We start from the raw sequence: 12,321 nt of genomic DNA, 5'->3' as shown, positions 1-12,321 counted from the left end.
ACATTCCATGTTGAGATAATCGTGCAACACGAAAACGCCTTTGGATTGGATAACACGGAGATCTGGCATGGATGTACCTGTGCTTAGTCAAGCTCCTCAGCCCATCAGATCATTTCTTCAAACGACAGGCATGTTCCACGAAAGTGACGTGCATATGCAATTGTCCGGCAGAGCCTAGATATCACGGACGTACTCGCCCTCCATCAAGCTTATCCCCGACACCACCACATCATGCAACTGTCTGCTAAGCTCCTCATCGCTGCTTCTCTGGTGGCGAGCACTTCTGCCACGCTCCAAAATGGTGTGCACCCTCGTCACGGCCATCTACTTCGCCGTGCTCAGGAACCCAGCAATGCCGCTGACATGGCCAAGATCAAGGACTCAGATCAGCCAAAGGACTGCCTTCAGTACGGTGATGATGCCATGACCCGTCTGCTCAAGCAAAAGAAACTCCCCAAACCCAGCCGTATTGCCTCGATTCAAGAGGGTGATGATGAGGCCAAGAAGGTCTGGAAGGAGATCCAAGATTCGGGTATCATCCCCAAGGATGTCAAGCAGAAGAAGGGCCAGACCGGTGAAGGTGGTGCGACCAATATGGGTGTGGACGACAATGGCTACGACAGTAGCAAGGACCCCGACTGCTGGTGGACTGCTAGCCAGTGCACGAAGCCCAAGCACAACAACAAGGGCATGATGCCTGACATTTACACTTGCCCTGAGCCTAGCACATACGGTCTCACGTTCGACGATGGTCCCTACTGTGCCCACAACGAGTTCTATGACTACCTCAAGCAAAAGAAGCTGAAGGCCACCCTCTTCTACATTGGTAGCAATGTCGCCAATTTCCCTTACCAGGCCCAGCGCGGTCTGGCCGACGGTCACGACATTTGCGTTCACACTTGGGCTCACCGCTACACCACGACCCTTACGGATGAGCAAGTGTTTGCCGAACTCTTTTACACTGCTCGCGCCATCAAGTACGCCACGGGTGTCACGCCCACGTGCTGGCGTCCACCGTTTGGTGACGTGGATGACCGTGTGCGTGCGATTGCTGCTGGTCTTGGTCTCCGCACCATCATTTGGGAGGACGACACGAACGACTGGAAGATTGGCGAAGGTGCAACCAAATCTCAGGTCGAACAGAACTACAAGAATATCGCCGGTAAGGCCGACAAGGAGAGCCCCATCGTTTTGGCCCACGAGCTCAACACGAACACGATGGAGACGTTCATGAAGATGGAGCCCACTATCTCGAAGGCTTACAAGCACATTGTCCCTATCACGGCTTGCCAGAATGTGACAAAGCCGTACCCCGAGGACATTACATACCCTGACTACAATGACTTTATCAATGGCAAGACGGAAGCCAAGGGTCTTCCTGACATTAACAGCATTAAGACAGACGATAACGCTACCTACAAGGTAGTCGCGCTTGCTGATCAGAAGAATGGCTACGCGAACCCCGGTAAGGGCTCGTCGTCGGGTTCATCGAACTCTAGCAATGATTCGAAGGACGACTCGTCGAAGTCGAGTGGATCGTCCGACTCGAAGAATGACTCGTCAGACTCGAAGAATGACTCGTCGGACAAGGGCGACGGAGACGCAGGATTCTCTGACCTGGCCCACGTCAAGGCCGGCATGACCGCTGCTGTTGCCGCCGTCACTCTTGTCGTTGCTATGGCAATGATGTAAATCATGACACTGTAAAGACCCTAATTCACTTTCATGGGGACCCACAGTTTTACTTGTGTGACTAGTCTGTAATGGATCGCGTTTTGCTCTATTATCAGATTTATTTCCCCATGGCGGGTTTGTGGCTGTGAGATATGTCTGTTGGACCTCATTGCTCGGGAAAGACACTGTACAGTCAAAGATCCAAGATTCACTACATAGTACATAAGCCATACAACCTCTTGCTGCCCATCCTGACCAATAAACTCGGTCTGACACGCCCATGGTGTAAATAAAACACCGTGAGCTAAGTGCTTAAAAAGTTCAAAAAAGGTCCTGCGCGGAGTCGAACCGCGGCTTAAGGAATGCACGATTCCGATCGAATCAGAAACCTTCGTACTAACCGTTATACTACAGGACCAACAACTCTCAGAGTCAGTTGAACTTGACGAAGTTGTCGCGTTCCAGCAAATGAATATCACATTTGACCCTAGGGGCACGGGGCCTTCCTACTTTGCTTCGGCGAGCATGACGACGCAGGCACGGCATATACAGCGTCACCATGCATCAAGACCAAGTATTATGGAAGTATATCATATGATTACGGAGGAGGAAGCTCAAGCACGCATCAAAGAAGAACAAGAGCGAGACCGATATGCCAAGCGATGGTCTAGTGGATATGAGTTGCTAGCAGAGATGCAATCGCGCGGGGCAAAACAGCATTCGCCGCCGCCTCCTACCATTCAACTGGACGACTCACTTCACGAGAGTGAGATTGAATCGCCGTTACAATCTAAAACGCGCTCAAGTGTGAGCTTTTCTACCTCGCCGCCATACTCGCCTCCTCAAGCCGAACAACCACATGAGATGTCCTTGTATCCATTGGAGTCGTCTATATACCCCTCAAAGCACAAAATTTCCCAAGATTCTCCTTTAAAACCTAATGCAAATATTCCTGACGTTGATCATATCGTGGCAGAGTCAGAGTTGGGGTCGATTCTCACTAACGATACGGTCTCAATGGGGTCGAAACCTGAACCCAGCACTCAACCGCCTGAAGCCGAAGACGCAACTGTACCGTATGATTTATGGAAAACGGTCCAACTACTCAAGCTCATAACTCATGGGTCTCAGTTGGCAGATAAGCAGAATGGCGACGAATCTATACGACAAATGATGCATCTCATCAAGACACAGAATGCCTCAGACAGCATGTTTTCTCAAAAAGATGCAGATACGACGGATGCACTGGCTATGGATTTGCGCCTTGAAAAAATCAGTCTCGATGATGCTGAATATGCTCAACGTCTGGACGACATTCGGCACCGCTTGGGCGAGCTTGTGACGAAAGTTGACCTGTCATCTGAACACGCAACGTCGGCGGACATATCAAAGACCTCTTTTGTCGCGTCCCTCTGGTCCCAACTAAGTGGGTTCCATAAATCAACGACTCGAGCTCTCTTCACAAGTGCTTGCATCATGCTTTTGGCTCTGGCTTTGTTGCTTGGTCTACGCTTCCGTGCCGAATACTTATGGCAATATTCTTACCACGACATACTATACCCCAGCCTTTACCCATTACCCTCCTATGTAAGCCTCTTCCTTTCGCCGGACGTAGAATATGGCGCCCCATTTTAGCATGACTTTATACCTGTTGTCCATGTATTAATTTGTGCCTCTGCAGAAATTCTATGAGACAGTCCTCCTACGTCCAAGAGTGACTCGGCAATTCTGAATCAACCAGAAAGACCGCCACAAAATACCACGCAAACTTTCATCATATATAGTATAGTTTCATGTCACATTTTTGGGTATGCAAAAGTGGTTACTACTGTTGGGAATCATACTTGATATCGACACGTTGAGTAACATTTACAAGACATAGACGGGTGTGGATCAACGTAGCATGCATGACGCATTCGTCCATCATTTTTAAAAAACTGGTGATTTGGTATTTTCCTCGTTGTGAGACGACAAGCTAGGGCAAAGTAGTGCATTTCCAAGCACTTGATGTGAAGGGAGACTCGTCGTTGGAAGCGAGCATGCATGACAAGTTGCCCAAAGAGACCTTCGACGACCCGTACAACAAGAGTGCCCATGACGTGTACGTGACCGACCACGCTGGGGCTCCTCGTTATCATCCTTGTGCATGGCGTCCACGCCCGGTGAGGTGCGGCCTGCACAATGCTGCGATGCAGAATTGATGTCTCTACTATTGAGCACAGTTCCTTGGCTCGTGGGGTACACAGTCTCAGGAGAAGATTTTATAATGCTGGCCTCTTGAGGGTATGTGGGCTGGATCGTAGAAGCCTTGGACAGCGTGTTGGGATGGAACACGTCGCCCTGCTCGCGCTCAGGCGAGACACGTCGAGGCGGGCTGCGTCGAAATTGTGGGGTGCATTGTCCAGAACTGTTGCTTTCAAAGTTCCCAATGTGAGAGTGTCTGAGGCTGTGTGATGGATATATTTTGGAGATAAATCCCATAGAAGACGGCAAATTCGTGGAGCTAGGCATACGATGAAAAAGGATGGGTGACTGGACATGTTGGGAGGGTGCAGTAAGTTGAGGCAAAAGCGCTGGTGAGGTACAAGACTTATGGGGCCTCGGCGTACGTGTGCCAGACTGAATACTCAAGGGTATGGCACCTGATGTGACTGGCATTGACGCTGGTTCAGAACCAAGAACAGATGGTGGGAGCCTAAGCTCCGCATCGTCAAGGTCAGATATGCCATCTGAATCATCTGGCGCATCAATTCCAATGCGCCAAGGCGAGGGCGTCGTTAAATCAGTATCGATAAGATCTGATACATCAGAGTCAGTAGATTGAGATGCTTTTCGAGCATGAGCTCGACATACGCCCTGAGAATCACCGTCGCATGCCAACGAACATGTTGAAGTACCATTGCGTCCATGCTTTGGAGCGCTTGATTTCCTTAATGATGTGGTAGGTTTTAACGAAAATGGCGTCAGATGTGGCGATAGAGTCATTGGATAGCGTAACTGATTGAGTGAATCATGCAGTACAGTGTCATCCTCTTCGACCTTTTTTATGGAGGACTCTGACGCAATGTCGGCGTTCCGGCATTTGATGGAGCAGTAAAGCTTGCCATGGGGGGCAGCAGCACCACAACGAGTGCAGATATCATCTGCTATCCAAGAAATTTGCTCATCTTCATGCCGAGCACCCGTCGAGCGTTTCGAAGCAAAGTGTTTTTGTCTGGTCCTAGATCTACCACGAGACGATTGCAGATGAACTTCCATGCTTGCTTACCAGTCTGACAGGAGGGGATTTACCTCAAGGAGTATTTGGTATATGAGGTAAATCGTCTTATGAGCGAGAAAAAAAATGTTTCTGGTGTTCCTGAATGCCCACACCAGCCTGCTAGAATGGACTAACTATCGGGAGCACGAATCGACACCAGGAATGAGGTAAAGGGTCAGTAGAGTCGATCAAGAGTTCGCAGCCAGGATGGAAATTTTAGATTAAGGACTCTTGGGAACCCTCACAATTGATGTGATCGACTCCTTGTTCCTATCGGCCAATATTCGCCCGTGCGAACAAACGATGCCTGTGACGATGTCCGTTTGCTGCGCCCATGTGCATTAAAAAACAATACACTCAATCAGAGAGCTCAAAAAATACCTTTGAACACAATAACGTGCAAGAAGGGCCGTATGGCCGCATAATGACTGTGCACGTTTGGGATTCGGCCCAACGTACATTTAAAAAAATTATGACGTGATGTCACGCTATTGGACAAACATCCTCCGCAAAGGACACAAACTCACATGAAGCCATGCATAAATGGTGTGCTTCAAGTCATTTAGGCATTTGAGTTCCATCGTGCACGCTACTATGACTTGGCCCTAACAGAAGACGTTCATTCATGCAGAGACGCACTTGGTATTTTATTGTCGTGGACTGATGCAAACAATCCGGAGCTGTAAAAACTTGGCACCCTTGCTAATTCACTCAATTTTCTACTTTAAAGCGGCACATTGAATCAGAACATATCGCCGATCACTCGGTCGCTGCTCTGTACATACTCTTATCTTTCTTAGCATGGCTTAGTGAATGATGACAAAGGTCGAAACTATGGGGTCGGTGTAGAAGAGAGGGAGAAAGACTCGGAGTTGGTACACAGCCTACGCTCACGCCATTTTTTGCCATAAAAAATTGTCTCGAAAGTGTCTGTGCGCCTATCACGCCACAGCTTCCTATCCACACACAGCGGTTTACTCATCGAATAGAGCACCGCCTGCTTGGACTTGTTTACAAATATGGGGAAATGCTGAGTGGGACTATACAACATCAATGCTGGTAGCGTTGGAACTATCATGATGCTTGAACTGATTATGATTCATAGATTCACTGGAAGTGAATACGTCGGTACTCGCGACGCCTCTGTTCAATTTGTCGCTGCCGGCCATCCTTGTCCAGCCTCTCGGTCTCTGACGGGAGAACTTTGTCAAGGTCATCAATTTTGACGACCTGTGAGTACAATTGAATACTTTTCACGGTGCCGTCACCCTTGGGAAGTCCTTGCCAACGGACCATCAGGGTGCCTTGAGATAGTTTTGAAGTGTCAATCCAATTGCGAATACCTGTATCCTTCGCCGACAGAACAAAGGTATATGAGCCGTTCTTGTTCTGAGCCGATTGATAAGGGTTAAAGCTAACAATGTTATTCTCAGGATCCTGCGTCAAGAGTCCCATCGTAGTCACAGGAAGTACCCAGTACGAGGACTTGCCGGACGTGAGAGTAATAACAAATGCCTCGTCGGATTTGAGCTTGAAATGCGAGAATGATTGTGCCTGTGACGTCAGAGTGCCGAGCCAACTCGACTGGTCAGGGTTCGGCAAATGGTTGAGCGGTTGAGACAGGGTCTTGAAATCTAAAGCTCCAAATCCATAGAAGAATATGGACTGCTTAAGTCCATGCTCGGCATCTTTGAGGATATCCTTGCGGCTACGTTTCTTGGTTGACTTTTTCTTCGTGTCGCTGATGATCTCCACAGATAACTCATCTGGAGTCTCTTTCGACCAGTCGCCGAGGTTGTTGCGAATATAGACCTGCTTGGCGCTCCAATCGCTTTTGATGTGGTTTTGGCCTTCCTTCTTGCCAGAGCTTATGATGATTTCGTATGTCCCGTCATCGTTGACCTTGAGGTCTTGTTTGTAAAGGGCGGCAACAGTGCCTTGAGAGTTGGGGTTGTTGATCACAGAGAATGACTGGTCCGCCGTGCCATTCCCGAAGCGGCGACCACGAATCCTGTATTTGTGTTTGTCACTCACTGGAATGATGCGATAGATGCAGTCTGGATTGTCGTAGGAGTAACGACCACCCGGCACATTAAGGCCGAACCAATCATGCGAGCGTTTGGCTGTATCGGTCCAGTAGACCTTGGGATTTGAAGGATCGTTGTTTACAGCTTTTTGGATAGAGCTGAACACAAGTTCGTCCATAGCAATGTCCAGGTCCTTGTTCACCTCGTCAGTAAGCTGGACGTGGTACTTCCTGAGCGACTTGACGAATTGTTGTCGCGCCTTCTCACGCAGCCCATCGAGGCTTTTCTCGGTAAGCAGCGACTTGGACAGCTCATCCAGCTCTTTCTGGTCCTTGGTGGCTAGTGGGTTACCCGCTTGTACAATTGATGCGCTGACAAGTAAGCAGAGAGCGAAGTGTTTGAGCCACATGAGTGTTATACACCATCACGTTACTGACATTCTGGCTAATTTATATTGGGACGCAATATGGGGTGAGCGTCGCCCATTGCGAGCGGCCATAACATAATTGGTACATAAAGTTGGCGTGCTGCAATAATGGCGACAGTGCGCGTGATTATGGAGTGATGCATGTGACAGCCACTCCGTCATACACATATCATTCGTCGGCATAATTGGCCAATGCGGTACATTGGAAAAGTCTGCCGTCATTTCCCGACCGAAGAAGGGTAGATCTGAACGATCACGACCCCACCATTGTGCTCCTGTATATGACTACGTCGCCTTGATTGGTGCACTTTCGGCCTGGCCGTTCCCATCCATGCGTTGATACAGATAGTCAGCAGCCAGACCCAAGAAGATGATAAGACCAACAATCCGGTTGCTTGAGAACTTGGCCCAGCAGTCAGCAGGATTGTTCATGTTCAGCGTACGAATCTGCCAGATGACATGGGCCGCAGTGGCGAGCCATGAAACAGCGAAGAACGGGTGGCCTGTGTTAAGAGTGTGCTGAAACCAGTCCTGGAATGAGAGAGTGTCGCCATTTTCGGCGAAAAACGAGGGAAATATAGGCGACTGTGCTTGTACGGCATAGGCGAGTAGTGCCATCCAGACAATAGAGAAGGCTGTCAGCGCCTTTTTCGTGTGTTCGTCACCAAATAGCAGTGCCATCGACCCAACACCCGTTGCCTTGTCGTCCACCTTGTCCTGGTGTGCGTAGATGAGGTCATAGTGAATGCCCCATATAATGGTGCTGGCATAGAGAGGGAGGACAGCTGGCCAGTAGCATGATCCTGCGACAGCTGACCATCCAATCAAAGAACCCGTAGTAAACGAAATACCCATGCCGATTTGAGGCATGTTCGTGTAGCGCTTCATAGTTGGATAGATGATGACCGGGACAAGTGCAATGACGCCTAGGACAATGCTATACGTGTTCAGCTGAAGAAGAATGGCCAATGCTGTAGAGAGTTGCAATCCAAGTAGGGTGGTCGCCTGTCCGTACGACACGGCGCCAGAGGCAATCGGCCGCGACTTGGTCCGTTCCACCTTGGCGTCGATTTTGGCGTCCCACATGTCGTTGATGACACACCCTGCGCTGCGCATGACGAAGGCTCCTACGGCAAAGAGAGCCAGGTTCGTGAGCCAGACATTAGGGTGTGCATTCGTATATTGTGCTGCCATGGTAATCGACCAGGCACATGGCGCATAGAGCAGGTAAGTACCAATAGGTCTACCCATGCGCATAAGGTCCATGTAGGGACGCAGGCTAAACTTTTTTGGTTGCGATTGTGACGAAGCCGGCAGGCTTGGCGAGGTCTCAGACTTCAAGGAAGAAGGGTCTTGGGTGTGAAAACGTACGCTTGTAGCAAAGAGCCGAGTCAGCCCATAGTGCGTAGAATAAGGTGGTAAGTTGTGCCGTGCTTTCAGTGCAGTACGCGGGCTTCTGGTGCTGAGGGCTAGTAGGGCATATGGGCGCAGGGATCTCATACCAACGGGGCTCAATTGAATCGGCTGCATAGCCGAAAAGCCTGGTGGTGGTATCAGATTAAGCAAATTGGGCCTATTGTCGGCCAATCCTGCATCTGCTCCACAAGAACACCTGCGATTGCGACGAAATTGAATCACGACCATTGGCAGACTATCTACAACATGACGAGTAGCGAAACTAATGTACAAACTTCCAAAGGAAAAGGCAACGAGAGTAGCATGTGTCACAATCCAGGTCGATGATGGGAAGCGCTATCATCGAGAGAGAGATCTTCCATAACACGTTCAAACCACATATCCTCTAAGAGCTCTTCGTGTGTGCTCGAGGCTAAGGGATCACCAACCACAGACAGAACAGCCAGATCTTGTGCAGAGCGCGATTTTCGAAGGGGAGGATGGGCATGTCGAACCGAGCTCTGTTTGGATCGAGTATCTGATGCATAGGGCGACATTTCAGCAGAGAATTTCCGTAGTGACATGTGTCGCGTCGAACCAGTATCTTGAACATCCATCACAGACCCAAGTGCGTTCCGCTGAAGGACGAGGCGTCGTAGGGAGTCACCCCCATGCCCATTCGAGGGATAGGGAGGTGTCCTGCGAAGCGAGAGAATCACTGCATCGCGGACGGATGCTGGCAAGGATTTTGCGAACACAGACGTGGTCATGGGAAGTTGGGACAAAGACAGGAGGCGAATGTGTTGCAATATATACGATGGGAACGGTGGGACGGCTTGCACGCAATTATATGAGTCAACAGCCCAAGGAAATGGTGCCACCTCAACAAAAGGGTAAAATTGTTGCTGGTCCACGTCACCCCACCTCTGTGGCAACAGAGTGAATCTACTAGAATGAGTCGCGCCACCCTGTCACATCTTGCATGATCGATGACCCAATCTAATGCGAGATAGCCACGTGGAGGTAGACAAAGGGCCGGAAAAGTGCTCACGCCAACACGATGCCATATAGGGCAATACGCCGATAGGACTTATGCACACATCACGTGGCAGTCACGCCAAACACCAACGATGTCAGCGAACCATATCAAACTGTACATCTGCTATCATTAAGCCGCTATCTATCACGCGAGGCAGCGCTCCACAGGAGCAAGATTTTGATACACGCTCGTCACATCACGAGCGTACGGGTATCATGGATAAGGGGAGTTTTCCTGGAAGAAGGCGTCATGAACGCGACGCGCGCAGGGATGCATCGCGCTGCTCGTCCATAAGGTTACCAACCACCTTGAAACCGCGCGGCGCCTTGCGCGCCGCTCGGCCTGCATCGACGACATGACCCTCTTCGTTCACCCAAATCGGCTCTTCCTGTTCTGACGTGGGTGCCAGCTGTCGCACATTCTCCACGTGCACGAGCTCCTTGATAGCCAAGATCATTCCGGCAATTACAGGTGTCTGAGCATGGTAGACGCTCTGGAGTCGCTTGCGCAGACCAAGGGCCTCCACTACGCGTCCAGTACGACGAGGCAGTCCAATGGCGGAACGCCGCAGCGTGATGCGATAATGCGACGTAGAGACCCATGCACTTGTTGTGCTGTGAAAGTGGCGCATTGCAGAACCCAAAGCCCATCGCCCTACTGCATTCCGTGTCCACATTCTGCGCATGTTAGCTATATCCGCCGCATAGCGCTGTCGCCGACCCGCCGCCTGCACCTGCTTAACATGCTACCCGAAGATGGCAAGTCTCAGCAACCACTAGTTTCGGCCTCGCGCCTCATCGGCGTCCATTGTACTCGACCGGGCCCGTGGAGCCGTATAGTATCACGCTGCTGTTGCGCCGAAGCACACAGCGTGCCTCTCGATTCGTGGACTCAACGTTCGTGACGGAATCCACGAAGAAAGACCATACAGCCGACAAGCACGGGAATACACAGGTCGTCCCATGAGCACTGACGACGGCTCTTCCTAAGCTCGCATGGTAGCGTATGTATATACGCGCATCATGTAGAGGAGCCAGCGACGGCGCATTGAGCGTGCGTACCTTTGCCTGTCATGTTAGTTCTGTCACACAAGCGGGTGGCTGTCCCCTCAGACTTCCAAGGAAGGTCTGTGACCCTCATCGGACCAGAGCCGGCTGCTATCCAGACCAGATCCGAACGATTCGGGCATGGTCACTAGCACAGTTCATAATGGGTTCGAGCTGTGCCTCCCGAAGGATGGACCACGATGTGAATCTTTCCAGCAGGAGAGCCAAGTGCCCCAACACGTGGTTGCGTGGGTCCTAGAGTGGAAACTGCGAATTTTGGCTGGATACCAGGTGTATCATCGCAGGGGAAGCATGTTTGTGATACAAACCTATTGTTACTGCCATGTTAGCGTCATTCATCAACACGGCACGGCCAAGGTCATTCTCAGACAAAAAGGCGCTGGCATGCACCAAGAAACGAATGCCTGCAGCAAACAGGCGTCCTTGTATTCTCGGCATGGTCGTGTAGGCCGGGGAAAGGAATGTAGACACATCTTTGAATGCCGAGGCTCATGCCCAAGTCGTACATACCAAAACACGGGTGGGTAGAAGAAAAAGATGTGCTGGCTTTTTCGCGCCCTAGAAAAAGACGATGCCCTCTCGGCCGAAAAGAAGTGACCTGCAACGCTAGCGACGCTGCTCGCGGACGGTTGGAGGTACGTGTGGCGCTCACAACATGAATCGCTCGTCCGTGATTGATTTGACGGACGAGTCGCCCACATCTCAGCCTCGCTCAGTCCCAGATGAAGATGTATCTGTTTTGAATGTGCGGCTTGTATCGCCGCCATACCGCACGAGACGGCGACGACAGCGGCACCCGGTAGTGGATGTGGATGCGATGCCTGAGGCGCCAGCAGGCCAACATATCCATGAGGGCATTCCTCCTGGGCCGTATACCCGACGCGTACGCCGAGCGCCCGTGTCACATGCCGACCGTACCCGACTCATGGAACGACTTGAAATGCTTGCCTCGCGCTACGTGGCGCGTGCCCACCAGCATGGCTCGCCGCCTCAGACGCTCTTGCGACCATACGCAGAAGCACCTGCTGTCACGTGTGGCCATGCTATGACGCCACCAGCGCTACCAAAGCGCTTTGATCGTACTTGGACGCACCCTCTCGCGCCGAGTCCAGGTTTTTCGCAAAGTATTATCGAGCCCGCTATCGACGTCGAGCGGGTCTCGAGTGGCGATCGCGATGCCGTCGCTCCGATACCAAATACGACGCCTATCTGCGCGCGATGCCAACACGCGCTGATCCTCAATGGCGTGGGCGAGGACCGGATCTGGGCCTTGCCATGTGGTCATGTCATTGACGGGCGATGCGTCGCACAGCTCAGCGACGCAGCATCTGGCAAGCGCCATGTATTTACGTGTCCCGTGCCGCAGTGCAAGCAGCGGTGCCACCCCGAGCCGGGGCACAGCCATTCCTGCATAGAAGTGTACAGTTGACCTC

At 51.1% G+C, this 12,321-nt stretch overlaps 8 protein-coding genes and 1 non-coding gene across 9 annotated transcripts; 3 read left to right on the top strand and 6 right to left on the bottom strand.

The window, feature by feature from the left end:
• Positions 1 to 231: 231 nt before the first annotated feature.
• On the top strand, positions 232 to 1,692 carry MRET_2184 (chitin deacetylase; the record flags this gene model as incomplete). Its single annotated transcript, XM_027628811.1, has 1 exon — positions 232 to 1,692. One exon carries the CDS (start codon positions 232 to 234, stop codon positions 1,690 to 1,692), a length of 1,461 nt encoding a protein of 486 aa, XP_027484369.1.
• A 310-nt stretch (positions 1,693 to 2,002) lies between these two features.
• On the bottom strand, positions 2,003 to 2,093 carry MRET_t0036. Its single transcript has one exon. It is a non-coding gene; the product is annotated as a tRNA-Gln (tRNA).
• A 106-nt stretch (positions 2,094 to 2,199) lies between these two features.
• On the top strand, positions 2,200 to 3,309 carry MRET_2183 (uncharacterized protein; the record flags this gene model as incomplete). Its single annotated transcript, XM_027628810.1, has 1 exon — positions 2,200 to 3,309. One exon carries the CDS (start codon positions 2,200 to 2,202, stop codon positions 3,307 to 3,309), a length of 1,110 nt encoding a protein of 369 aa, XP_027484372.1.
• A 294-nt stretch (positions 3,310 to 3,603) lies between these two features.
• MRET_2182 (uncharacterized protein) lies at positions 3,604 to 4,932 on the bottom strand (the record flags this gene model as incomplete). The annotated part of the gene is made up of 1 exon (XM_027628809.1): positions 3,604 to 4,932. The coding sequence occupies one exon, from the start codon at positions 4,930 to 4,932 to the stop codon at positions 3,604 to 3,606; it is 1,329 nt and encodes a 442-aa protein (XP_027484371.1).
• Positions 4,933 to 6,040: 1,108 nt separating this feature from the next.
• MRET_2181 (uncharacterized protein) lies at positions 6,041 to 7,369 on the bottom strand (the record flags this gene model as incomplete). The annotated part of the gene is made up of 1 exon (XM_027628808.1): positions 6,041 to 7,369. One exon carries the CDS (start codon positions 7,367 to 7,369, stop codon positions 6,041 to 6,043), a length of 1,329 nt encoding a protein of 442 aa, XP_027484374.1.
• Positions 7,370 to 7,672: 303 nt separating this feature from the next.
• MRET_2180 (4-hydroxybenzoate polyprenyltransferase) lies at positions 7,673 to 8,917 on the bottom strand (the record flags this gene model as incomplete). Its single annotated transcript, XM_027628807.1, has 1 exon — positions 7,673 to 8,917. One exon carries the CDS (start codon positions 8,915 to 8,917, stop codon positions 7,673 to 7,675), a length of 1,245 nt encoding a protein of 414 aa, XP_027484373.1.
• Positions 8,918 to 9,111: 194 nt separating this feature from the next.
• MRET_2179 (4-hydroxybenzoate polyprenyltransferase, mitochondrial) lies at positions 9,112 to 9,552 on the bottom strand (the record flags this gene model as incomplete). The annotated part of the gene is made up of 1 exon (XM_027628806.1): positions 9,112 to 9,552. The coding sequence occupies one exon, from the start codon at positions 9,550 to 9,552 to the stop codon at positions 9,112 to 9,114; it is 441 nt and encodes a 146-aa protein (XP_027484610.1).
• A 516-nt stretch (positions 9,553 to 10,068) lies between these two features.
• MRET_2178 (ribosomal protein L30p/L7e) lies at positions 10,069 to 10,506 on the bottom strand (the record flags this gene model as incomplete). The annotated part of the gene is made up of 1 exon (XM_027628805.1): positions 10,069 to 10,506. The coding sequence occupies one exon, from the start codon at positions 10,504 to 10,506 to the stop codon at positions 10,069 to 10,071; it is 438 nt and encodes a 145-aa protein (XP_027484611.1).
• Positions 10,507 to 11,543: 1,037 nt separating this feature from the next.
• On the top strand, positions 11,544 to 12,317 carry MRET_2177 (uncharacterized protein; the record flags this gene model as incomplete). The annotated part of the gene is made up of 1 exon (XM_027628804.1): positions 11,544 to 12,317. The coding sequence occupies one exon, from the start codon at positions 11,544 to 11,546 to the stop codon at positions 12,315 to 12,317; it is 774 nt and encodes a 257-aa protein (XP_027484602.1).
• Between the last annotated feature and the right edge of the window lie 4 nt (positions 12,318 to 12,321).

The sequence above is a fragment of the Malassezia restricta genome, chromosome III (genome assembly GCF_003290485.1).
Source record: "Malassezia restricta chromosome III, complete sequence".
Classification (NCBI taxonomy): Eukaryota; Fungi; Basidiomycota; class Malasseziomycetes; order Malasseziales; family Malasseziaceae; genus Malassezia; species Malassezia restricta.
Note: the sequence above shows the minus strand (reverse complement) of the source record. Positions and strands in the feature narration are given on the sequence as shown.